The following is a 27,888-nucleotide window of genomic DNA, read 5'->3' on the forward strand; positions in this document are numbered from 1 at the left end:
TGTATCAGGATGGTTTCTAAATACATAAATAATAAATATAAGCTATAATACATCTTACTTGGGGATGGAGGATGGCCAAATAGAAATGTGCTCAGCTGTAATATCATTCACAATGTCCTCCTTAGAAGAAAAAAGATACATATTTTTTTAAAGTGTGATTTTAAAAGGAAATTTCTTTTAAAGATTTAATGAGATTATGAAATACTGACCCGAACATTGTGAAGTTTCACAAAGAGTGACAAAATAATAGTCAAAACCAATGGTTCCTACAAGAAAGAAAATACAGAATCCTTAAATATTATATATATTTAATATTCCTCCTTTCAACCTCAGGGATACCAAAGTATTTTCTCTCAAAAAATTCTTTCACTTTTGAAATGTACCATCTTTATAGCATACACTACAGGTCAAGTTTATTTTTAATCAAGCATATAATTTACACAAAAATTACCCTACTGGGGTGTTTGGGTGACTCAGTCAGTTGACCGTCCAACTCTCAGTTTCGGTTCAGGTCATGATCTTAACAGTCGTGGGATCGAGCCCTGAGTTGGGTTCCACACTCAGCATGGAATCTGCTTGAGATTTTCTCCCTCTCCCTCTGCCTCTAGCCCTCCCCCTGTGAATGTGCTCACGTGTGCACGTGCTCTCTAAAATAAATCTTAAAAGAAAAATTACCATATTTAGGTGACTGGCTTATGGTGCTCAAATCCTCAGATGACTTTTGAAATTGAGTAAATGGATCTCTTTCCAATTAGTACTTCCAGCTATCTCTAAAAAGATTAACTTTTTATTCCTTACAATAATATTTAAAGGATGGAATCTAAGTCATGCCCAGTAAATAGATGTAATATTAACGCTAACAAAAACCAAAGTTAGGCTTCACACATCCGGCCCTATTAAGAAGGCCTCTTTAAAATTGAAAAAAATACGTGTTCTATTCACTAAAACATGTTAAGGTAATGCAAAATAAACGTCTCCATTCAGACCAACTCATTTTCAGGAAGATCACTGAAGATAGTAAGCACATTATACAGAGCACTTAAATAATAAGCATGTAAACACTCCATTTTTCAGTCCTATTTTATGAAAATCAGCAGTAATAATTAGATCAACTTTAAATAAAACTTACCCGTAATTTTTTGATAAAAGAAAGTAGCTCGCTCCTATAAAAAACACAAATTTTGTATATACATTTACTATCAGAATTAAAAAGAAAGTATAGATGGTTTATTCCTAACTCTCCGGTTCTACACGTATGAAAGAATGTAATGTTCTATTATCATATTAACCTAATAAAACTCAGTTTTAATCATATCTGACATCTTCAGTACAACGCAATCACAGGCATCACTGATTCTGAATTCTGGTAGACATTAAATGATTAACAATCTCTTAAAATAACATAAACAGAAGATATCTCCAAAGGTGGCCATGTCAGTCCAGAGATCGGTACCACAGAACTCTAACACTGTCCATTTTTTGATATACAAAGATAAAGGTCGATGTTCTTGAAACAGTACAAACGGTACAGATAACAACTCAAGAAATAAACTGATAAAAACATACCGATACATTATACCTAATGTAGATTCCCTCTGTTTTATTAAACTAACTCTGCCATCATTTCCTCGTTTGTGTTGACTGGACACACTACAGATCTGAACAACAACTTCCCAGAGGTCTTTAGCAGTCCGTCTACTTTCTTTAGGGCCAGGAAGTTCCTTGCATGTAGCGGCTAAAAGCTGTCCAAGCTATAACATGAAAAACAGAAAATACACAAATAATTTGTAACAATACCAGAACCACCGATGTAAGTTCTATTATTAAGGCACACCTGAAGAAGGAAGGATAACCACCCAAATACACCAAAGGTACTTTATACTGTGCCTTCCATCCAACCACGGAGGAATTCAGAGCTCACTGTTTACTGACAGATAGGAAATCTGAATGGGGAAGAGGACGCTCTGGTTCTGCCACGTTATAAAGCTCATTTTTTCTACACAATTAAAGTCTAATGAGGACAAAAACAAGTATAGTCTAGTAAGAACAAAACTAAGACAAAGCAAAGAGGTATGTGATTTATTAAGGGTATGTGTGTGGGGGGAACCAACCTGGGAAATAGTATGATCCCACTTAAAAGGGGTGGGGGGTGGGGTGTGTGTGTGTGTGTGTGTGTGTGTGTGTGTGTGATGGAATGTATATACAGTGTTAACTGTGGTAAAGCCCAGAGAAGCAATTAAAATAGCGCTTTAACTTCACACACATATACTTAAAAAAAGTGTTTTTTTTTTTAATGAAAAGATGAGAGGAGAAATCTGGAAACTGAAGTTGGCAGAATAAGGGAGCAAGATTTAGAACCACCTTTGTCTAAGAAAAATGGCAGTCGCTGACCGAAGCTATTGCAGATGTGAGAAGGCAGAAGGAAGGACAGATTACTGAAAGTGAATGATCTGAATAAAGGAAGCCTTAAGGACCAAAAATGCAAGAAGAACCCATAAAGAGTGGAAGGGCTGAAAGCAAAAGGCAGAGAAAAGGCAGGCCCAAAACGTAGAGGAAAAAATTGGCTTAAGTGAAATTCAGCATTTCTTTCCCTCCGCAATTTCAAACAAGAAAGGGCCCCTCCATCCTTTGTTCTTATTAAATCTTGTAACGTCATTGCTCTTTTAGAGGGTGAAATGGCAAGGATAATTTCAAGTCCATCAGGAAACCCCAGATCCCTTACTGGACCTAGAAAATATTCATAATGGGGTCCCCACTGCTTAAGGCAGTGTCTTTAAGAAGGTGGCCATATTATGAGAAAGATGAAAACTGATACTTTCCCCAATTTTTTTATACTAAAAAATTTCAAAAATAGAAAATCTGAATAGTTCAATACTTGCATACTTGGACTTATTGTGAATATTCTGCCACACTTACTTTACACATCTACATATACTCTTTGTCAACCAGTAAGCTGCAGACACCACACCTCATCCCTAAATGCTTCAATAAGTATCTTCTAAGGACAAGAATGTTCTCCTATGTAACCACAACTTGTAACCACTACTCCACGATCACACCTAAAAAAATGTAGAACACTGGTGCTTCCTAAGGTAGTAAAAATGACATAAAAACCCTAGCTGTGGGGCGCCTGGGTGGCTCAGCTGTTTAAGCCCCGGTCATGATCTCAGGGTTATGCGATGGAGCCCTCATAGGACTCGGCGCTGGCCGTGGAGCCCACTTAGGATTCTCTCTCTCCCTCCCACTCACCGCCCCCTCTACCCCCACACTGCTCGCACTAACAAAAAAACCAACCCTAGCTGTGCTATGTGAGTGGAAATCAAGAGTCCACAGTCTAATAGAACATTTCATCTTGCATGCCTACTGAACGTAAGTCGGCTCCGACAACCAGGCCCACCATACATGCAGCTTGGACTGCAGCGCAATGCAGGGCCTCCTGTATGTAGCTCCTGGTCTCAAGTCATTGTCTGTTGTCAAGAATCACATGCTTAGCTGAAGCTCACTACATTAATTTACTTGAAAGTAAAACTTTTCAGAAATCTTGGGCCCCAGGGGAACCTGGCTGGCTCAGTCAGAAGAACATGTGACTCTTGACCTTGGGGTGGTGAGTTCAAGTCCCATACTGGGTACCAAGATTACGTAAATAAATAAACTTAAAAAAAAAAGTCTTACACCCCAAGTCGACTGAATTCCACAAACATTCTTAAACATCTACTATGTGTGGGCACCAAGTAAAGCACTGAGAATATAAAAAGTAACTATCAAGATTACACAGGGTAAGTGCAACAAAAATGTATGTCCATGGCTCAAAAGTAACAAGACCAGTAGCACAGTTCACAGATAAAAAGAGGAGAAAGTGATTTACTCATTTGCAGAGAAAGGAATAAGGCAAAGCGTCAAAGAAACCACACCAGGAGCGCCTGGGTGGCTCAGCTGGTTAAGCGTCTGCCTTCAGCTCAGGTCATGATCCCAGGGTCCTGGGGTCAACCCAGCAGCAGGCTCCTTGCTCAGCGGGGAGCCTGCTTCTCCCTCTCCCTGCCGTTCCCCCTGCTTGCGCTGTCAAATAAATAAATAAAATCTTAAAAAAAAAAAGAAACCACATCAACAGGCGAAGGGGGAAGGGCATCCGGCTAAATGACCAAGTGCACGTGCTTAAGCTCTGAGGCGGAGAAAGCATCCTGCGCAGAGCCCCCCCGCTGGTACCACCGGCACGGAGCTGGCATGGCAGAGCAGGAGACAGCAACCTGGGGAGGAAGCACCTGACCCTAAAAGGCCTTGCAGGCCACATTAAAAACCTTGGTCTTTACCCTGTGCTATTACTACTATTATTATCAGTCTTTTATAACCCAGGTGTCCGTAAATCCTGCACACTTTCCAGTATACTATATGCTGCCTCCTCTCCGGATCCAAGGGGGGAGACTGTACAGTTCTGTATTATTTCAAAATGTTACATGCTTAAGATTTTTCCTTTTTGTGATTACAGAGTATTTAAATAAATAAGAAAATATGGAAAATAAAACTGATTAAAATCACCTAATCTTACATTATCCAGAGATAATGACCGTTAATATCCTTCCAGACTTCCGTACGCACACGTACACATATTCCATGCCAAATTCCAAGCTTGGAAACTGCTCCAAATTATAGTATTTTCAAAACAAAGTCCCTTACTCTAGACTTCCTTCTCGGATTCCTTCTTCTTTAACAGACAAGGGAGCAAGGGGCCAACTAGGGAAGGGGACACACAAACCCTAACCAGATGAGATGATGAGAAGCCTCAGTGACTCCTCAAGGTCACCAGCTATTCTCTGTCCCTTTGGGCCAGATCAGGGGGACTGCATGAAGCAGTGAGATCACCCAGCCCAAGGTCAGGGAACTTGCAGCACGACACCCTGTGCCCTTCCACACTGCAAGCCCTCAAACATACACCTAGTCCTGCTGCGGCACCAGCTCCACAGAATACATTGTGGAGAGAAGCAAAGAGAAGCTACTGTACTGTCCTGAGCAACAAGCTAGGATCCTAAGTGGAAATATCTTGGAACAAAACGGTTCTCTCATCTGAGAGAACAATACATTTTAGGAACAATTGTAGAGAAAACAAACAGGAGGAAAATCCTTACAAAAGAAATCAGTAAATCTTCGAAGGGTTGAAATGAAATGAGCTCAGTTTTTAAAAAGACATACATGAAATTAGGAGGAAAAAACAAATAACCAAAGACAAACATAAAAAAGTGACAAGAGTCTTGTAAGGGTTCCCAGATAACCATCGATTTAAAAGACTATGTACTAAAGATGAGAGCAGATGAAGAACAAAAAGTATACAAACAATAAGGAGGAAATCTGAAAAACCAAATGTACACACAGAAAAATGTTAATCACAAAATGTTATTTTAACAATAAGACCAGAAACGGAAAAAAGCCCACTGTTTATTCAGGGCATACATAATGTTTGCACAAAACAGACGTAGTCCTAGCGAAAACTCCAGTCTTTGTGTTTTCTCCACCCAGAAACATTTCCAGTTGCACAGGACAGATATAACTAAGAAAGGAGAATAAACAACTGAGCACCAATCCACTGAAGGAATTCTTTCACTGGGGTGTAATGACATATACACTAACAAGAATCAGGCCCAAATCTAGAGGAGGAAATAGGCTCTAAAGAAGGTAAGGTGCTCAGAGGGAAAGCAGCTGGAAATGTACCTTCACAACTCCACCAGTTCACACACAGGTATGCCCATGTATTCCAGACCTTAAAACTAGAGTTTGATTCTTTTGATCAAAGCAAGAAAAGCTAACCTCTCACTAGCTTAGGGTTATACCAAAATGTTGTCTGTTACCTAATTTTTGCTTGTGTTCTCATGAACGCAAAACTATACTTTTAACCACAAACCAACGAAATTTGTCCAATCTTCCACTGTATTATAGAAATTGGACAAATTCCCTAAGTTGTACAGATCTAAAGAAACAGGGGCACCTGGGTGGCTCCATCAGTTAAGCATCTGCTTTCAGCTCTGGTCATGATCCCAGGGGTCTGGGATCAAGCCCCGCATCAGGCTCCTTGCTCAGAGGAGAGTTTGCTTCTCCCTTACTCTCTCCCTCTGCCTCTCCCTCTACTCATGCTCTAAGGAAATAAACCTTAAAAAAAAAAAAAAAAAAGATCTAAAGAAACAGGTACAATAATCCCAGCCTAATAATCCCTTTATTTAGATTAAAACACAAGTTACCTTTACATACGGATTATTCTGAAGCAGAAACGCGGGAACTTGCAGGGTAAGGTATTCATTTTCCCTCCAGTTTAACATAAAAGCAACACACTCTTCCGCAATCACTTGACGAAGAGGAATATCTAAAAAGCCAAAGAAAGCAGTTAGAATTACCATCATAACACTAAAATGACAACAAAGCAAACATGTACTAAGATTTCAGTGGAACAAATTAAAAACAACAGTTACAGATGGAAAAATTCTAACATTTTATATTTTTCTCTAGAAAGTTAAGGTTTCCCAACAGACTGCGTGGTCCCCACTACTAATCAACAGAATCATCTACTACGAATACTTTCCATGGCCAACCCCCTACTGAGGAAGTCCACAGCACCTGTCCTCCAGAAATTTGTAATTCAAACAAGCAGAGAATAAACACACAAAACAAGTATGATGGTACCATATAAACTTTTAGCATATTTAGAGCATAGAAATGGCTAAAAATATTTAAAATTATAACAAATCCGAGTAAATATACCATTTTAAATATTTCTTCTGATTAATACGTAATAAATACTCCTCAGAAGCAAGTCCTTCACTTTCAAAAAAATATTTACTGTACCAAAAACAGTTTTAAATAAAAAGTGATAACGAAAAAAAAAATCACCCAGAATTGTTTTGGACAAAAAAAGAAAAAGAAGAACTGCTGTGTACATAATTTCCCTTGAAATATTAAATATACCTTAATATTAAATATGTTGCAAATTTTCAGAGCTCCAAGTATATAATATTCAGGTTTTAATGTACTTCAGCAAAAAGAAAAATCCCAGAGAATGCTAAATCACAATGTTAACTTAAAATAGGGAGAGCTATTAAACTTTTTGAGTACCTATATTTATATTTTAGTCTTTCTAAAAATGACTGCCTGTGGCTCTTAGTTTATATCTCACCTTAACCAAAAAAGGATTTGAAAGGACAAAGAGAGTTATAGGAACACAGCAAAATATACATCTGCATCATCGTCAAGAAAGAACGAAGTGAAATTAGTACCCCCGATGCATGCAGGCCATGGAGTTCTTTACGTTTTGCCAAAGGCAGATCACACAGCGTTTGGCTCTAAGGCTTCCTTTATTCACCCGGCACTCCCCAATAATATATGGATTTTAAAGATACACTAGAATCTAGGGAGAATTCTGATAGAGCCTGAAAAGCAGTGATTTGGAGATTAAACTTCTCTTTAAGCATCTGCAACGCAATTAATCATTATTTCTAAATGCAGAGTCCTATGCTGTAACAGGCACCCAGAGTAGGCCTAGAATTCAATTTTGTTGAAATCCTAGGAACATAACAAAGACACGTCTCAACAGAAAGTAAGTTGTTAATACGAAGGTATTAAAAGTTGGGGAATTTCGGGGCATCTGAGTGGCTGGGTGGGTTGAGCGTCCAACTCTTGATTTCAGCTGGGGTCATGATCTCAGGGTCATGGGATCAAGCCCCGTGTTGGGCTCTGTGCTCAGTGGGGAGTCTGCTTGAGATTCTCTCTCTCCCTCTGTACCCGCCCTCACTTGTGCACATGCATTCATGTGCACGTTCTAAAATAAATCTTTTTTTTTTTTTAAATAAAAGTTGGGGAATTTCTCCCAAAAGACATCACTGGTTTTAGAATAATTAACCTGTAGCCCTTATTTATAAACGGAAGGTTGGATCTGTTGTCAATTAAGATCATCTAATTCCTATTCCTGATAGAACCAGGCTAATCCACCTTACACCCTCTTCTACAGAGGGCATGCATCTAATTTGATCAAAATTGGCCCAATAACATCTTTAAAAAAAAAAAAAAAGAGGGAGGAGGGGCACCTGGGTGGTACAGTCAGGTGTCTGACTCCTGATTTCAGCTCAGCTGGTGGAATTGAGCTTGTGCTGGGCTCTGCACTGGGCGTGGAGCCTGCTTTTCTTGCTCTCCTTTCTCCCTGCCCAACCCACTTCCCCATGCTCTCTCAAATGAATAAACCTTAAAAAAAAAAAAAAAAAAAGAGGGAGGAGTATTCGGCAGATGACACCTTTTGGCACCCCTCCCCCTATCCTGACCCATGGGGAGACCATCCTACCACCCTGACTCTCACAATGGCAGTGGAGTGCACCCAGATGTCAGGGCATCGAGCCAGGTGTCTGCTGAACTCAGGGCCGTTAGTCTGTAATTGAGGCTCAAAGGCAAGGCACTGCGCCCGCGCTTGTTCCTCGTAACAATAAATGACATCCTTGCCTTTCCATTTAAACACTACTTGCAACACAAACTATGGGACAAGCAGCTGAACACCCAACAAGGTAAAAATTTACATAATTTATGTGTAGCACTAGGAGTCTTGGACCAAAAACAAAACAAAACAAACTAATGTCAATTTCAAACTACTTAAAGGTCAAAAAGGTAGTACAAATGGACCTGTGCTTATTTAAAGGCATTTCCACCTATTTCAAAGAGTAAGAGCAGAGGCTTAACGAGGACTGATGGATTCAAATCACTGTTCTGTCTCTTACTGCGTGACTTTGGCCAAATTCCTTAACCCTCTGTACCTGCTTCCTGATTCATGAACAGGAATAATTAAAGTAGCTACTTCACAGAGCTGCCATGAGGACTAAATGAGCTCTGTGCCTAAAGCTCTTACATCTGACGTGCAGCTAACACTCAGCAAACGCTAACATTTTAAAAATTCCTTTTACTTTTCATTTTAGAGAAATCATATATGCAAAATCAAACTTCCACCTTTAAAAAGAAAACACACCCAGCAGCATGTGTCAGTTGATAGTGCCAGTATACTACCAGTCAATTTTTCAGACATTAAAGGGCACTCACACATTAAAGCTCAAAGGTATTCTCCCAATAGAGTGCTAAAAGCTGTAATATCTGCTAGAAATCAGAATGTAATAACAAATTAATCCAAAAGACCCCAAAGGGCCAGAAGCCATTTCTGTTTTGGCACATTACTAACACCTTCCTTTATACTTCAATTTTACAGCTTTAAATGTATACAAATATGATTTAATTGTTCTAAATATTACTAAAACATGTAAAATTAAACTGCTTTAACGAAGATTTACGTACAGGGAGAATTTATATAAGTCCCTTTTCATAACATATTTACACTTACAACTGGACATGGGTCTGTCCCTAAAGTGATGGGTTCCTGACACACTGGCAGCCATTTTGATGATTTCTATGACGGTAATGAGGAATTAAATGTTCAACTTATATCTACAAGGACATTTTAATTCTTTGTTAACAGAGTATCTTAAAATTGTAATATAGTTTTGTAGTGTGTTGAACAGTGTTCCCTCAAAATTCATTTCCACCCGAGACCTGAGTTTCCTCACTTGGGAACAGGGTCTTCACAGATATACTTAGTTTAGACGAGATCACACAGAATTAGGACACACCCTAAACCCAATGACTGGTCCCTTTATGAGAAGAGACACACACACACACACACACACACACACACACACACAATGGGAAAGCCATGTAACAAAGGAGGCAGAGACGGGAGTGTGAAGCTACAGGCTAAGGAATGCCAAACACTGCTGGCAGCCACTGAAGCTAGAAAAACCCAAGAGAAGATTCTTCCCCAGAGCCTTCAGAGGATACCTTGATTTCAGATATCTCGTCTCCAAAAAGTGAGAGAATAATTTTCTGTTTTACATCATCTAGCTTGTGGTACTTTGTTATGGTGACCCCAGGAAATGAATAGTTTCCTACATGATCGTCAATGTTCTCAAGAGAACCCCGAATCTGAATTGTTTTGGGAGAGCAAGGACTTTTTTTAAGATGGCAAAAAGCCAAGAAAATGTTTTTTTAAGATTCTTCCCTACGATTACTTGAGTACTGCATTTCTGAAAGTTGGCTTTGTGAACATCTTACCAGGAAGCCTCATTTCCAGATATCCCCGCACCCTACTAATAAGATCAGAAGGAGGCCTCTCTCCTGATTGCCCCGTTCCAGCTTCATGTGTATGAATATCCAAAAGCAGCATCTCATTTAGCATGACCTGACGAAGTTTCGGTGAGAACTCTGTTACCAGCTCCAAACAAGCAGCAAACAGCTGTTTGGCATGGGAAAAGTCCTATAGAAAGAAATAACAGATCACTGGATCATTTTTCCTCTGAAATGAAAAAATGTGCATCTTTATGAGTACAAAGAGAAGAATTAGTTTAAATGGTTAACCAGGGTTGTCTTGGAGAGTGAGGCTAGATTATCTTTATCATCTGTCACTGATTTATTCTGATAAATACTTAATTCTTTTATAATTAAAAAAATCCAATAAACAGAATAAAAACATGCTGTACTACTAAACAAGTTTTACATAAACTGTAAAACCAAAAAAAGCTTTCACATAACTTATATACATATCATATACACATATTCTCTATATAAGCTATACATATCATAACACACACATATATACACATACACAAATTATACATGTCACTGTATACACAGAATGCATACGGATTCTATGACAAGTACTCTACTATACTTAGGCTATTCAGAATTGGGTCTTACACTGTTAACAAGGTTTCACACTCTAAAATCTTTGTACACGACCTTACTAGTTCACATAATTGGCTAATAAATAAATTCACTACAATCCAACCCTTTTCTTACATATCTGCTTCTAATTTTTTCAAAGAGTAGTCTTCATTCGTTCATTCTTTCTCTCCTCCCACGTGCCTCCTTGACTACTACAATCTGGCTCCTACCCCCATCACGATGAAAAAAATAGTTCTCACTAAACAAAGATCTTCTAATTGTGCAAGCTACTGAACGCTTTTTAGTTATCTTACAGGACTTAAGGGCCGCATCCTGGTGCTGCCCACTCCCTTATTCTTGACAGTCTCTCTCTCCCCTTGGCTATCATGACTCCACCTCTGTTTGGTCCTCGTACTCATCATGCCACTGTTTCTTGGACCCAATGCTGGATCCCCTAGATCCTGTATACTCTTCCTGGATGATCTCTGAGGCCTCCTAAATCTGTATCTCTAGCCCAGACCATTCCCCAAGCTTCAGGCTGTTTCCAATTACAGGCCCAAATTAACCACTGTAAAAATGAATAATCCTTCAAAAATGTTTTTCTGCATAATCACTTGCTGGCATCCAAAGCAGAAAGCTGAGCATTGTTCTCCATTCTTTTCTCCCTCTTGCCTTCCACAGCACATCAGTAAGCAATCAATTCTAGATTTTACCTCCTAAATGTTTCCCTCGGTTCTCTCCTATCCTTTCTAACATGTGTGCCACTTACCAGCTGTGTGACCTTAGACAATACCTTTGACACTGATTTCTCACCTATAAAACTGAGCTAACACCTTCTACACAGTGGGTGGGTGTGTGTGTGTGTGTGTGTGTGTGTGTGTGTGTGTGTGTGGAGAATAAGAATAAATATATATGAAACCTGCAGAAGAGACTCCATGCCCAATAAATGTTAGTTATTTCAGGGGTGGAAAGAGAAAAGCTGCCAATGACATGCCCCCTATTATAAACTTTCCAACAGCTCCACAACTGTCTAGGGCTGTATGGTCCAATATGGTAGCCACTAGCTATACGTGGCTACTGAGCATGTGAACTGTGACCAGTACAAATTGGGAAGTGTTTTAAGTGTAAAATAACAGATTTTGAGTGAAGACCTAGCACACGCATTTAAAAAAAAAAAAAAAAAAAAGGAAGAAAAATCTCAATTTTTATATTGCTTATTTGTTGAAACGATAGTTTAGATATACTGGGTTAAAATGTATTAAAATCACTTTTGTACTTCTTTTGGTATTTCTAAAAATGTGCTACTGGAAAATCATAAATTACATATGTGGTTTGCATTTTATTTCCATTGGAAGTGTCGGTCTAGAAACAGTTCTCAAACTTTAGCATGCATCAGAATTACCTGATGGGCTTATTAAAACAGACTGCTCAGCCCTCTCCGAAGTTCCTGATTCAGTAGGTCTAGGCTGAGACCCAACATTTTGCATTTCTACCAAGTTCCCAAATGTGGCCAATGCTGCTGGTGTGGCAATCACACTTTGAGGACCTCTGGTTTACAGCACTATCTACAAAAGGTTCTTTGCTCACTATCCTCTTAAAAACAGCTTTACATAAAAATTCATATCAGGAAGTGAATATTTAAGCTTAGAAATTTTTTTTGGAAGAGTTTAAGGAGATGCTACAGTGTAGTATTAATACAAACTTTTTGAATAATGAATTACAATATATTTTATTTTAAAACATACATGCAGTTAGGGATAAATCTAACAAAATACATGTAAGACTTGCACACTAAAAATTATAGAACTTGATGAGATAAAGATATAAATAAACGGAGACCTAAGTAAACGAAGACATATTAAGTTCATGGATTAAAAGACATAATATTGCCATCAATTTCAATTGTCCCCTGATTTAGAGATTCATTGCAATCTGAATCAAAATCCCAGCAAGCTTTTTTTTTTTTTTTTTTAAGTAAACACTGAAAAGCTGATTTTAACATTTATATTAAAAAGCAAAGGGGAGGGGTACCTGGCGGGCTCAGTACAGCATGTGACTCTTGATCTCAGGGTCATTTGAGCCTCACACTGGGTGTAGAGATTACTTAAAAATCTTAAAAATAAGTAAATAAATAAAAAGCAAAGGCGGGGGGGGGGGGAGGAGCACCTGGCTGGTCCAGTCAATACAGCATGCAACTCTTGATCTTGGAGTGGAAAATTCAAGCCCCACATTGGGCATACAGTTTACTTAAATCCTTCTAAAAAATAAAATAAGCAAAGGACCTAAGATAGCCAAAATCACTTTGAAGTACAATAAAACTGGAGGACTTGACAGCACTTGGTTTCAAAACTTACTATAAAGCTCAAGTATGGCTCCTCTCCCATCTTTTTAAAGTAAGCTGGAAAAGGACAATTGTGAAAAGAGAAAGGAATGTGAACAGAAAACATCAAGAGATGGGAACTGTAACAGTATTTTCAGGCAGATCGATTTTAAGGAAAGAGAAGAAAAGCTGGGAACTGCTTCCCTTAAAACGAGGGTCTACATGCTGGACTTCTAGCTAGAAGACTGCTGGTCTAGAAAAACCAACCACCTTAACAAAGCTCACGGAGTCTGTACGTTATGCATCTAACTTCCCCCTCCAGCCTCATCATGGCCTCCCCTTACATACCAAATGGCAGTCTAACATCAGCTTACTGCTTCCAGGCCCCAGGTATACCATCCTTTTACTTATCTTTGATCTTTTCCACAGGATGCCATCCTTTTTACCTCAATAACTTATTCACGCCTCCAGGCTTAGCTCAGGATTTCTGCCTGAACTAAATTTGGAAATGCCAACTTTAACCTGCCTACAGAATTTTCTGTACTACTACTTGCACAATTATACCATCTTGTATCATTTAACATTTCACTTCTGTCTCGACTTCCCCAATAGATTACAAACTCCTTATGTAAAACAAACTACAAAAGTAATTTTAAGGTATCTGGAACACAATTTTACTAAATGAACCCTAAAAGACATAATAATTTTTCATGGTCTCTGTATTTTTTAAAAGGAATGGAGCTGTATCCATATATCCAAGGCCACTTTGGTTCAGTTATGAGGGTAAAGGAAAAAGAACTACAACACCTTTTAAAATGTACTTTTAGAGGGGGGGAAAAATAACCTTTTTAGGCCTAGAACTATATTTTAAGATCAAGAAAATATGGGAAATTCTGATTCCTGGGTTTTATGATAAAATTAATAAAGCATTTTTGTTTTTGTTTTTTTAGGTCAGACCCTGAATATAAAGCATATTCTTAACCAGTAGCTACTGTACACTTTGACTCACCTTAACAGTACTGCAGTGTAAACCTTTGGCCAGGAGAATGTAAACCAAATCTCTTGTTAAATTGTCTTTAATGCCCAGGATAACCCCACTATACACAGAAGGTACTTCCCACTAGAAGAGATAAAAATACGTAAATACACACACACACACACACACACACACACACACACACAAATCTAATGGAAAAAAGCCAAATCTGGGAAGAATCTTTCAATAATCTTCAATCGAGGACTTTAAAAAGTCCTGCAAGGGTCACTTTTGTAGGGAAAGGAAAATGACAGCCATAATGAAATGTTCATCAAAATGAACATATTCACTACAAGCCATTAATAAATTAAATGGATTGGAGCTTTCTAAAGGATAATCTATAGGAAAAAAAGCCCTAGGAGTATATGTATTAATTTATGTGATCCTCGCCAAAATACTATGAAGTAGGTACTATTATCCTCATTTTACAGATAAGAAAAATGGAACACACAAATGTCAGATAACTTGCCCAAGAATGATTACACAGCTAGTGAGTATAGAGACTGGGATTCGAACTCACGCAGTCAGATCAGAACCCCCTCTTTACTATGCTATACTTCCTCATCTATAAAACTGAGCACTAATAATAACATTAACAATAATGGAGCCCAACACCAATGTCCAGAGAAATTTTCCATTTCACTGAGCTTACATGTTCAAAGCCCATAAAACACACACAAATTTCTGGCTGCTTTTTTACTATATTTTCACCAGAGAAGTATGCAGTGAGTTAGAAGAACTGCCATACTATTTTAATTTCTCCCATCTATGTGCTATTTCCCTTTTATCTTTAGCTACATTCCACTGAAATGGTGTTCTAAAAGTAATTTTCATGTGCACTCTGCATGCAGGAAAGCTTTTAAATAGATAACCTCAGAAACAGGTAAATCCATTCATTTTTAAATGAACACATAAAGCCAAAAATGTCCTACAAAGTTTTAATGAAATTAGTTCCAACCTTCAGGCTTTAGACTTCAAGAGGATATTAATAAAAAGAAAAATACTCTATAAGCACATGGCAAGTAGCAGCTACAGGCTGCAGAAAGAATATTCCTTATACATATACCTACAGCTTTATTTAAAATATACAGAGATGCTTTGACAATAAACAGGACATAAACTTATTTTTAGAGGTTATGGAGACTCTCCCCCCACTCCTGTGCATACACTCTAACAAATAAATAAAAATTTTTAAAATAAATTACATCAGAAAATAAGTGTAATTTTCTTATCTGTTCTTGACAAAGGGTTTCTAACCTTGTTAGACACTGTCCAGAACTGACGCTCTGAAGTCATACCATGTAATTCGATTAAAATCTGTCGAATCCTCCAGGGATCCACTGACAATATCAGCTGATGCTCCAACTGACCAATGTTGACACTTGCTGAAGCTAAGAAAGAAGAGATTTCCATTTTACTAATGACTTAATTCAAAGAAATCCTTAATCCTACAAATGTGAGAATGATAATTTGTTGAGAGATTGTATATGTTTGTTAAGTATTATAAGTGAGAAACAGCTCTCATCTTCAGAACTCATTCAACATAATGTAAATTACATATTAATTTTATCCTCATACAGAAAACCTAAGAGTTTGTATTAAGTCTGCATTTAATAAATAAATAGAATGAAAATATAAACAAAGATAAAAACCAGTAACTGGTTCACAGAAAGAACTAGGTGGGATATATGGGAAAAATTTATGCAGACAGTCTCCTACTTTCAAACATAATGTGTTAATAAAGGTATGTGTAAATATATTTTTGTTTTAATAAACACTAAAAATGTGTTTAAAGGGAGAGGAAGAGAAGGTGGAGACACTGCCTTCCCAGAAAACCAAGATCATTAAAATCCCTAATTACAATTCGACTTTCAGATGTAGTCTTCATTAATCCATTCCCAGCATTTTAGGTATTAATGTCATTTTCCTAGTGAGGTTCAAAGCAGCTACAATTTTGTTTTTATTAAACCAAGTGAATTCTTTCTCACCTATATTAAGCTTTAAAGCTTGTTTCTTATTAATGAAGAGCACTGTATTTTCTACTTGTATTCATAAAATAAAAGCAAAAAATGGAAGAAAATCGTCAAATAAATAAGGCAAAAAGAGCAATGTTGCCAAAGAGGAATGCTTAGCCAGCAGATAGCATCCATCACACAGTGCTATAGGCTGAAATGCAGGAGAACCTGTACTTTTTGTGAGTCTCAGGACCCTTTACCACTCCCCACCCAGCTCTTATTTTTACCTCCAAGAACACAGCAGCAGCAGCAGAATCACCTTGGTCTACTTCCCCAGCTAGAATCTTGTATGTAACTAGGCCTCAATCTCCATTAACCACAGACTCAGCAGAGTTCGGCACTTAATGCTTAGACAGAAATACGACTACAGAAGACTGGTAAATTTCTAATTAATTACTGACAAATATAAGTTAAAACAAGTGAGAGGGCATCCTCAAATACACTGAGGGGCAGATATAATAGAGGGGCAAAATGTGCCAACATTTTCGCTAGCAGACTAGAGAGCTAACCTGGGATATCATAAAATGAAGTTACAGGTTTAATGCACAGATTTACTCTAGGGGATCTCTTCCTCATCTGATCAACAAGTAGCTTTCGTTCTTCATCTTTCAACAATGTAATGAAAAGCTCATGTGAAGAAATCATGAAAACATACTGCAGATCTTCCAACCCCAGACACACATTCCTAGATCAGTAAAAATATTATAAAACAAAAAAAGTTTATAATTTAGTTTGGGTAAAACAATCATATTAACCAATCTTTATTAATAAACCATTTAACAAGCTACCACTTCATAAACTATAATATTTGAAATAGATTTTAAAAATTTTTTGGTCCTTATTTAAAATTGTGATGTCAATGTCAAAATATACAAAAAGAGTAACTAATATAAATCCTAAGTTTTGTGTTACTACACAAATCTGAACTTAACTGGCTCTCAAATGACCGCCTGGTTATAAGACATGCAGGATAAATACAAAAAGTAATGAAAGTTATCTTTCTCATAGGACTAACCTGAAAGTTAAAGGGGGGAAAAAAAAAGGCACTTACTTTAGAAAAGCAGCCATGTTTCCTTTCAAAGAATCTGAAGCTTTTTCTAAATTTATTGATCTTGAACATACCTAGGAATTTGAGTAATTTTTATTTGAATATTGGCACTTTAAAAAGCATACCCTACAGTTTGCAGTTTACATTTAGGAACAACCACATTCTCCTTCTTCAGACACTTATCAATCACAGATTTACCTAAGTAATTTAAAAGATGAGACTAAGAATCATTATTGGGAGAGGGAGTGGAATGTGATCATTTCAACAACTGCTGGTATTTATATGAAATAAAGAATAACCTACCTAGCATGGTACAGAGTTTTCCCAGAATGCATAAAGTACATTAACCAATTTTATGAGGTGATAAACTCTACAGCAGCTCCGGTCAGAAAAGTGAAAGAAGATTCATCTGAGATAGCTGCATGATCAGTAAAAGCTAAAGTATATAGAACCAACGATTAAGAAGGTAACCAAGGTTTTAAAAATACACAGTGAAATTAAAGAACAAAAACTAGTTGTGGAAATGTTAGTTACCTACAAATAACAGTCTCATAATATTCTGAGTTTATTCATCAGATTAAGATTTCTCCCATAGATAACTTACAAGAAACCAAAATAAAGCAATCAGTATAAAAGTCCCTAACCTATGGAAATTGTCAAATATTCCCTAATATGTTAACAAAAAATACAGAATGTTCATAGCAGCATTACTCATAATAGCCAAGAACTGGAATATCCCTAAAGTCCATCAACTGATAGACACACAAAATCAACTATATCCATTCAATGGAGTACTATTCAGCCACAAAAAATAATGAAGCACTGATATTTGCTACAATGTGGATGAACCTTGAAGACATTTAGTAAAGAAGTCAGTTAAGGGGCGCCTGGGTGGCGCAGTCATTAAGCGTCTGCCTTCAGCTCAGGGCGTGATCCCGGTGTTCTGGGATCGAGCCCCGCATCAGGCTCCTCCGCTAGGAGTCTGCTTCTTCCTCTCCCACTCCCCCTGCTTGTGTTCCCTCTCTCGCTGGCTGTCTTTCTCTGTCAAATAAATAAATAAAATCTAAAAAAAAAAAAAAAAAAAAGTTAAAACAAAAACCACAAAGGGGCGCCTGGGTGGCTCAGTCGTTTAGGTGTATGATTCTTGGTTTTGGCTCAGGTCATGATCTGGGGTCCTGGGATAGGGCCCCTGCACTGGGCTCTGCACTCAGTGTGGAGTCTGCTTGGGATTTTCTCCCTCTCTCTGCCCCTACCCCACTCACTCTCTCTCTAAAATGAATCTTTAAAAAAAAAAAAAAAAAAAAAGGACCACACATTATTTTCCTTCATATGAAATGCCCAGAAGAGGCAAATCCAAAGTTAAAATTAGATTAGTAGTTGCCCAGGGTTAAGGGGATTGAGGAAAAATGAGGGAGGACTACTAATGGGTAAGTTTTGTTGTGGGGTAGAAGAGGGAGGATGAAAAATTCTAAAACTGACTGGAGGTAGTAGTTGCACAAAATCTATGAACATACTTTAAAAAATCACTGGATTGTACACTTTAAATGGGTGAATCGTACGATATGCGATTATACCTCAATAAAGCTGTTATTAAGGGGGGGATGAGCACCTGGGTGGTGCAGTTGGTTAAGTGTCCGACTCTTGATTTAGGTTCAGGTCATAATCTCAAGATTGTGAGATCGAGCCCCACATCAGGCTCCAAGCTGGGTGTGGAGCCTGCTTAAGATGCTCTCCTACCTCTCTCCCTCCCTCTCTAAAAAAGAAATATCATAATTCTTCGAGTACCATGCTCAGAAACAGCATTGTAAAAGTACTATGTTCAGATGAATAGATTATCAGCATACAGCACATCTGAACATCTTGATGTACAAAACACTTCCATCGTACTAATTTTGCTCCACACTATAAACAGTAACGATCTTATAATAAGTAATACCTGAATATGCTTTCACGATAGCTTATTCATACATAGTGATGCATTGTACACGTGTCATGAAACTTAGGGAATAGGTGTTAACTTCTGATAAGCAATATAACAAATGTGTTAATTAAGCTCAATTCTTAAAACCTATTTGGCTCAATTCTTAAAACAATTAAAACATGAAATAGGGGACATCTCTATAAATACTGTAAACATTTTTTAAAGATTTTATTTATTTGAGAGAGCCCGAGCGGAGGGGGTGGAGGGTGTATGTTGAGGGCAGGGGTAGTGGGAGAGGCAGACTTCCCACATGAGCAGGGAGCCCAACATGGGGCGTAACCCCAGGACTCTGAGATCATGACCTGAGCCAAAGGCAGATGTTTAACCAACTGAGCCACCCAGGCACCCCAATGCTGTAAACATTAAAACTTAATAAACTTAAAAAAGTAGGTGAAGTGGGGGTGCCTGGGTAGCTCAGTTGGTTGAGCGTCTGACTCTTGATCATAGGCTCAGGTCTTGATTTCAGGGTTTTGAGTTCAAGCCCTGCATCAGGCTCCAGGCTGTGCATGGAGCCTACTTCAAAAAATAAATTCTTAGAAAATAACCTCCTAAAAATAACAGGAAAAATAGACTACCCCTATCCACCGATGAAAATGAAGCAATGCCAGAGATCTTCCCTGACACAAAAAATCTCCAGGCCCAAATATTTCATTGGTAAGGTCTACCAAACACTTAAAGAAGCAATGAATTTGTTTTTATGGGAACTTTTCCAGGCAAGGAAAAAAGATACCCCAATTTCTGTATGAGGTAAGCATGACCTTGGTACCAAAATCAAAAGGTAGGACATGAAAAAAAAAATTGATGTATCAATCTCATACACGACCTTAAAGTATTATCAAACTAAATCCTGCAATATATATTTTAAAAAGATAACATATACCCAAAACTAATACAATGCTGTATGTCAATTATATCTCAAAAAAAAGTCATGACTTAGCTGAGTTTACTACAAACAAGTCAAGGTAGTTTAACACTTAAAATTAACATATTTCTGCAGCCACTGCAGAAGACAGGATGGAGATTCCTCAAAAAGTACAAAACAGAACTACCACGTAATCCAGTAATTACACTCCTGGCTATTTACCCAAAGAATACAAAAACACTAATTCGAAAGTATATATGCACCGCCATGTTTACTTCAGCATTATTCACAATAGCCAAACTATGGAAGCAGCCCAAATGTCCACTGATAGATGAATGGATAAAGAAGATGTGTATATATACAACAGAATATTGCTCAGCTATAATAAAGAATGAAATCTTGCCATCTGCAACAATGTGGATAGAATGAAGTATTATGCTAAGCAAAATAAGTCAGTCAGAGAAAGATAAATACCATGTAATTTCACTCATATGTGGAACTCAACAAATGAACGAGAGAAAGAGACAAACCAGACTCTTAACTACAGAGAATATCTAGGTCTAGACTACCAGAGAGGAGGTGGGGGGGGATGGATGAAAAAGGTGAAGGGGATTAACAGTACATTTATCTTGAAGAGCACTGAATAATACACGGAATTTTGAATCACAATATTGTACGCCTGAAACGAATATAACACTGTATGTTAACTGGAATTAAAATTTTTAAAAATTTAGAGCGTCTAGGTGGTTCAGCTGGTTAAGTGTCTGCCTTTGGCTCAGATCATGATCCCAGGATCCTGGGCGTGTCTTGGGCGCCCTGCTCAGCAAGGAGCCTGCTTCTCCCTCTCCCTCTGCTTGCTGCTCCCCCTGCTTGTGCTCTCTGTCAAATAAAAAATATCTTGAAATTTTTTATTTTAAAAATTAATGTATTTCACCAGACACTGGAAGTGAAAAATTAAATTACAAGAGCATCGTAACAAACAGAAAGCATTTAATAAAATCTAAAAATCATTCATGATAAAAAGAGACAAAGTACAACATTCACTCACGATAAAAACCCTCAAAGTCGTTTAGAGGGAATATACCTCAACATATTAAAGGCCATATATGAAAACCCACAGCTTAACATCATCCTCAATGGGGAAAAACTCAGAGCCTTTCCCCTAAGGTCAGGAACATGACAAGGACGTCCACGCTCACCACTTTTATTCCTCACAGTACTGGAAATCCTAGCCACAGCAATCAGACAACAAAAAGAATAAAAGGCATCAAACTGGTAAGGAAGTAAAACTTTCACTATTTGCAGAGGACATGATACCATATATATAAAACCCGAAAGACTCCACCAAAAAACTGTTAGAAGTGATAAACCAATTCAGTAAACTTAAGTAAAGGAGCAGGATACAAAAATCAATCCACAGAAATTTGTTGCATTTCTATACTCCAATAATGAAGCACAAGAAAAATTAAGAAAACAATCCCATTTACAACTACACCAAAAATATTAAGACATCTAGGAGAATAAACTTAACCAAAAAGGTGAAAGACCTGTACTCTAAAAACTATAAAACACTGATGAAAGAAATTGAAGAGGACACAAAGAAATGGAAAGAAATGTTCATGGATTAGAAAAACAAGTATTGTTAAAATGTCTATACTACCCAAAGCAATCTACGCATTAAATGTAATTCCTATCAAAACACCAATAGCATTTTTCATACAGCTAGAATAAACAATCCTAAAATTTGTATGGAACCACAAAAAACCCTGAAAGCCAAAGCAGTCTCGAAAAAGAAAAGCAAGGCTAGAGGCATCAAAATTCCAGATTTCAACTTCTATTACAAAGCTATAGTAATCAAAACAGTATGGTAGTGGCACAAAAATAGACACATTAATGGAACAGAACAGAAAGCCTAGAAATCAACCCCAAATTATATGGTCAATTAATCTCTGACAAAGCAGGCAAGACGATCCAATGGGGAAAAAGACAGTCTGTTCAACAAATGGTGTTGGAAAAACTGGACAGCCACCTGCAGAAGACTGAAACTGGACCACTACTGTATACCATACACAAATTAACTCAAAATGGATAAAGGCTTGAATATAAGACCTGAAACCATAAAACTAGAAGAAAACATAGGTGGTAAGCTTTTCGACCTCAGTCTTAATGATTTTTTTTTTTTTTTTTTTTTTTGGAGCTGAATCCAAAGGCAAGGGCAACAAAGCAAAACAAAAACAAATGTGACTACATCTGCTTCTGCATAGCAAAGAAAGCCATCAACAAAATGAAAAGGTAGAAAATAGTTGCAAATCACATATCCACTAAGGGGTTAACATAGCAATGAAAAAATCAACTATAAATGCATATAACTTGGGGAAAAATATGATAAACATATTTAGTGAAGGAAAATAAATACATTTTGTATGATTTCATTTCTATAAAGTTCAAAACAGGCAAATTAAAGAATATTCCTTAGGATGCATAAAAGGAGAACATAAATATATTCTTTAGGGTACATAAAAAACTGTACAGAAAAGCAAAAAAAGATTATCACAAAAGGCAGGACAGTGGTTTCCTCAAGGGGATATGGAGAGAGTTTGGTAAAGGGCATAAAAAGGACTTCTAAAGTGTTGGCAACCTTGTATTTTTGGAGCTAGGTGGTATTAATTGTGCTTTATGTATTTCTCTCAATGTGTGTTACATTAAGACAGTTAAAGAGGTAGAAAGAGCCACCACACAGATTCAGGAGCTCACAGGAGTGGTTAGAGTTATGATTTGGGAATGTTTAGTCAACAGGTGACTGAAGCTTTAAATTAAAATTAAAAAATGGAATGAGAAGATGAGTGAGCCAAAAACAAAATGACTGTAAACAGAAACACTAAAGGGAGAGCAAAAGAGACACTGATGAAGGACCAAGGGAAACCCAGTAATGGAGAACCAGCAAAGAGCTCTAGCAGAAGATAAGGTCAGAGAGTGCTGTCAGGAGTAGCCAACACTGGCAAGTCAGACGGAGAGAGAAAAGAGGGCACTGGATTAGCCAACCAAGAGATCACTGGTAAGTTTACAGCAAAATTATACACCAAAAATGGAAAAAATGTCTTACCTCAAGAAGAAAGTCTATTTTCTCTTTATTAGGTCTAAGAAATAGCTGGTTAAATTGAACACTAATCGCTCTACCTTCCAGTATATCACGGACTGTGTTACAGGCACAGACTTTAAAACAGATTTCATCTAGAGCTTCATTTCTGTAGAATACAAAAGTAGATCCACTAATACATTCTTTTTAATAAAAGAAAGGTATATATTACAAAACCAAATTCACAAGAATGAGTTATTTATCCTTGAGAGGTAAGATTTTAGGTTATTCAGGCACATGTCAAGGGTGGGGACAGAGAAGAACAGAGAAGTTTTAAATCTCTCAAGGGATGATTTAGTTACAGCTTAGGTAACAGAACCAAATTGTGCTGGTTTTTCCCAAGTGCTTTTAAAATGGATTAGATGAACATTAAAATGGCTCCTCTGGCTGTGTTAATTTCCCATTTACTAATAAACGTGAAATTATTGTCACAGACTTACAGGTAATTTGGAGGTATATTTTTGATAAACCCAAAATGCACTTGCTCTTTTATCCAAAAATAAGAAAGTAATTCTTCAATTTACTTACCCCTGTTGAGCTTTCTGGAAGAGTTCCCTTAGTACTGACTGCCGGAACTGGACAGGTAAACTGAAGTTTAAGTTATCTTCAATGAAAATCTTTACTACGTCCTAGAACACAGACATAAAATTGCATCCAGTTCAAAAATCATGGCAAAGTTTCTTTACTTTAAAAGTCTTTCCAAAAAGGGGGGGAAAAAAGTCTTTCTATAATAGAAAATATATACTGAAGAAAATCACGAAAATACCTTTCTAGGAAAATCTTTCCTAAAACTTTAACATTAGATTGAAGATAAAAACAGACACCCAACCCCTCCTTTTCAAACTGAAGATCATGGACCAAAAATGAGAGGTGAAGGAAGACTCAATCAATAAGAAGCAATTCAGGTATATTATCAGAACTTGTAAAAACTCAGGGCGCCTGGGTGGCTCAGGTCACGATCCTGGGGGTCCTATGATCAAGCCCTGCTCGTGGGGAGTCTGCTTCTCCCTCTCCCTCTGTCCTTGCTCACTCACTTTCTCTGCAAATTTTTTAAAAATCTTAAAAAAAAAAAAAAGTTGTAAAAATTCTTCTCATCCACTTTAAACACAGGTTCATACAACAAACTTTTAAAAATACTAAAACAGTTAAAATAACTCAGCTGGAAAAAGCATGCAAAGAAACAATTACGATAAATTTAAATGGTTTAAAATAGCTAGTGAGTGACAGAAAATATTCGTTATCATTCCATACAGACTTTGTCTCGAGACGGCTCTTTATCAAATCAAGCCATGTAAGAGGAGGAGAAAGCAGCGACAAAGTAGGGAGACAGGGAAGAGGATTTCCAGAAACATTTAATCAGCTGCCAGTACAAAAGTACTGACGAAAGTGGTTTCATAACTACAGAGCAAGCACTGTTTCACCCCCATAGCAGAACATGAACAGGCTAGGCCTACACACGGGCAAGACAGCCTCTTCTCACATGTGAGAAGACACATTTGTTACAGCTGTTCAAATAACTACATTCATTCATTCCCTGGGAGTGGGGGGCAGAGGGAGAGAGAGAACTCCAAGTAGGCTCACCCCAGTGCACAGAGTTGGAACACGGCTCAGATCTCATACAAGCCCAAGATCATGACCTGAGCCAAAATCAAGAGTTGGACACTTAACTGACTGAGCCACCCAGGCGCCATCAAATAACTACTTGATCAGCACAAAAAAAATACAGTTTATATAAACAGACCCGATTTTTAAAAACAGGCTAAATATGATTTCTACGATACTCCTGTATATATAACTGTAGTGATAAATTTCAGAGTTGCAATAAAATTGTGACTTTCCTCTTCCTGGCTACTCATTATAATACCTTCTGATTTATAAATATTGGCTCTTCATTATATTCCCAGTTAACATATGCCTATCCATGAGTAATATTTCTAAAGTCTTGTTTACATAGGTTTACCACTCCAGAGAGCTTCTTAAAAGATTCTGTATCTTAACCATAACCGATGCCCACCCTCCATAAGCCTGTATTAGGGATATATAACTAAAAGATATTTAAATAAATTCATCTGTATCTAATCTGTCCTTAACAAAGTTTAGTTTTCTTCCCTAAGGCAAAGCAGAATTTGAAAGGCGGGCAGAAGTAGGGGAGGAAATACTATCCCCTCTCTTCTATTTTCTGTTGGGGGGAGGGAATCGATTCTATTTAAGAGTGAACTAAAAAGCGTGGCTAAGGGGCTCCTGGGTGGCTCAGTCTTAAGCATCTGCCTTCAGCTCAGGTCATGATCCCAGGGTCCTGGGATCGAGCCCCGTGTTGGGCTCCCTGATGTGGGGAGCCTACCAACACCACTTTGCTCACTTCTTCAGTCTTAATATTTGCAATGGCTAACAAGGCCGGGCTAAGGTCATAATTCTAAGTCAGACACAAAACTTAAGGCTCCACAAAACTAACAATTCTCTACCTTTAACTTTAAAAATTAAGAGTTCCACTTACAGAGTTTTTTAAAGAATTTACTTAACATGGGCAAATTCTATACCTTCAAGAAAGGATATTATCAAAACAAGTCAACATCTGTGTAGTGCACTGCTTAGTTTATAAACTGTAACGTCTCACTCGATTCTCATAGGGAGCCTATGAAATGAGTTAATTCTTACCACCATTTTAGAGGCCAATCTGTTTTACTTGCCCCTACTCACACAACTGGTAAATGGTGGTGCCAGAATTTGAACTCAGTTCTACGAGCTTTCCAAAGCTTTTCCACTGCCCTATTACTTCCCCATCCTACATCTTACCTGATAGTTGCCAGATCTCAAACAAATATGGACTTGACTATATGGAGTTAATTGTTGAGACGTACTATCAGAAGAAGGTACAAGAACATCACACGCTTGACAATAGCCCGCTAACCGCTTCTCATCTATGGTACAATGAAGAGATAATGAACCTATCTGTAAAGTAAGAAGTATACATCATTATCCATCAATGTAACAGAAACAACAGTCTAGTACCCACTCAATGCATTTTAACATTACAAGAAAACATAATGGAAAGTTCAGAGCTGGAGAAACCATAAAAAACAAAAAGGTGAAAAGTTTAGAGCACAGGTTAGCAAACTGTTGTTCACAGGCCAAATCTGGCCTATGGCCAATTTCTGTAGAGCCCTTGAGCGACATTTAAGGATGTAAAAGGAAAACAGCAACAACAAAACCACACACTACAACAAATGAGTATATGCAACATAAACTGAATATAGCCCACAAAACCTAAAATATCTAGTATTTGGCCTTTTACAAAAGTTTGCTGTCTCCTGGTTTAGTTTTCAGGCCAACATACAAAAGGTAGACATCACCAGTACTCTAAGTAGATATGATATTTAAGACATTAAAACAAAGAGCAAATACTGTTAAAAACAACCTTAAGATATTTAAAAATACATAAGAGGAGAACGAATCTGATGAGATGCCCGGACAAAGTAAAATGCGGATTCCCAATAGGTCTAGAACAGATTTAAAGTAAATCTCTTTGTGCTCTCTCGTTCTTTCTACTTCAAATAAATAAAATCTTAAAAAAAAAAAAAAGGTAAATCTCTTGAACGTTTCATCTATTTCTCTGATGAGGAGACTGAAATGGGAATTTTTCTAGGCACCAAGCACATAGAAACCTAGTCATATACTTTAGAATTCAGTTGCCCGAATCATAAAAACAAAAATGCAAGTAATAAACATATGAAAAAGTTCACCCTAAGAATTAAGGAAATGCAAATGTTTCAAAGTTACTGTTATTTCACCCAACCAAATTAGCAATTGGAGGGGGGAGAAAAAAGGAAAAACACCTCGCAGTGCAGATCAGCGTACCCTGAGAGAAATGTACCTGGAAAGCAACTTGGTTTTATGTTTTACAGCCTTTACAAAATTAATAATCATTGACATGATAATTCTACTTGTAGGAATTTAACTTGAAAGTATCTAAAACCAAGCAAAAACTTATGCTTGGAGATGGAAATATCACAGTTTTACAATAAATAAAAACAACAAACATAAATGCCCAAATATTAGGGAAATGAAGGAAATCACGGTACATCTATACAGCAGAAGAGAACGCATTTAAATGTCTATCCAAAGATTGAAGCATGGTAACAATAATAGTAAATATAGTTAGTGTAAGCTTATCTGTATAAAAACAAAGAATGAAAACAGGAAGAAAATAAGCTAACATGACAAAAGGGGTAATTTCTAAGCAGTAGTATTACAGATTTTCAAAATGTTTTCAGTATTTTTTAAAACTCACCAAATGTACTACAATGAACACTTGTGTTTATTATCACCAGAAAAACTAAAGCCAAAAAATATATAAGCCTTTAAAGGACTTTTATGTGCCTGTTATCACTATACTTACCTCTGCAATTAGTTCTTTGGTTCTAAAAAACTTTTCTCTGGCATGTTCATAGACAGCTGAATTTGTAGAGCCCTGCTGGAAGTATGCGGCACCCAAATCGTAACACACCTAAAATGGTAACGAATACCAATTTGCTCAGTAACTTTTCATTTCTAAGAGCTGACAAAACTCAAAATGTTTACCTCAGCAAAACACAGGTACATATACTGGGGGAAAAAAAAACCCAACACATTTCAGTGAGCAATGAAACGACGTTCTTAGTCATAAGCAACAGGATCCAGTGGACTGATTTTAAGCAGAACGGAGATTTAACTGGTAAGATTTCAGGTGGCCTTTAGAATTTCTGGGCCAAAGAATCAGGCTTGGAAA

The 27,888-nt window shown here is 37.4% G+C and overlaps 1 protein-coding gene across 1 annotated transcript in view; it reads right to left on the minus strand.

Annotated features, from left to right (window-relative positions):
- Positions 1 to 27,888, minus strand: part of INTS8 (integrator complex subunit 8) — a 44,072-nt gene that overhangs the window by 7,974 nt on the left and 8,210 nt on the right. Inside the window, exons 7-20 of the mRNA XM_087864719.1 lie at positions 27,520 to 27,627; positions 25,917 to 26,072; positions 23,652 to 23,752; positions 23,091 to 23,232; positions 17,148 to 17,218; positions 16,606 to 16,781; positions 15,339 to 15,472; positions 14,055 to 14,165; positions 10,117 to 10,318; positions 6,225 to 6,346; positions 1,567 to 1,751; positions 1,130 to 1,163; positions 210 to 266; positions 59 to 120 (exon numbers count right to left, since the gene is read on the minus strand). Of these exons, the coding sequence (XP_087720845.1) occupies positions 59 to 120; positions 210 to 266; positions 1,130 to 1,163; positions 1,567 to 1,751; positions 6,225 to 6,346; positions 10,117 to 10,318; positions 14,055 to 14,165; positions 15,339 to 15,472; positions 16,606 to 16,781; positions 17,148 to 17,218; positions 23,091 to 23,232; positions 23,652 to 23,752; positions 25,917 to 26,072; positions 27,520 to 27,627 (1,661 nt within the window). The remainder of the gene's footprint in view (positions 1 to 58; positions 121 to 209; positions 267 to 1,129; positions 1,164 to 1,566; positions 1,752 to 6,224; positions 6,347 to 10,116; positions 10,319 to 14,054; positions 14,166 to 15,338; positions 15,473 to 16,605; positions 16,782 to 17,147; positions 17,219 to 23,090; positions 23,233 to 23,651; positions 23,753 to 25,916; positions 26,073 to 27,519; positions 27,628 to 27,888) is intronic.

Source organism: Ursus americanus, chromosome 9 (genome assembly GCF_024610735.1).
Source record: "Ursus americanus isolate L20-20 chromosome 9, mUrsAme1.1.p, whole genome shotgun sequence".
Taxonomy (NCBI): domain Eukaryota; kingdom Metazoa; phylum Chordata; class Mammalia; order Carnivora; family Ursidae; genus Ursus; species Ursus americanus.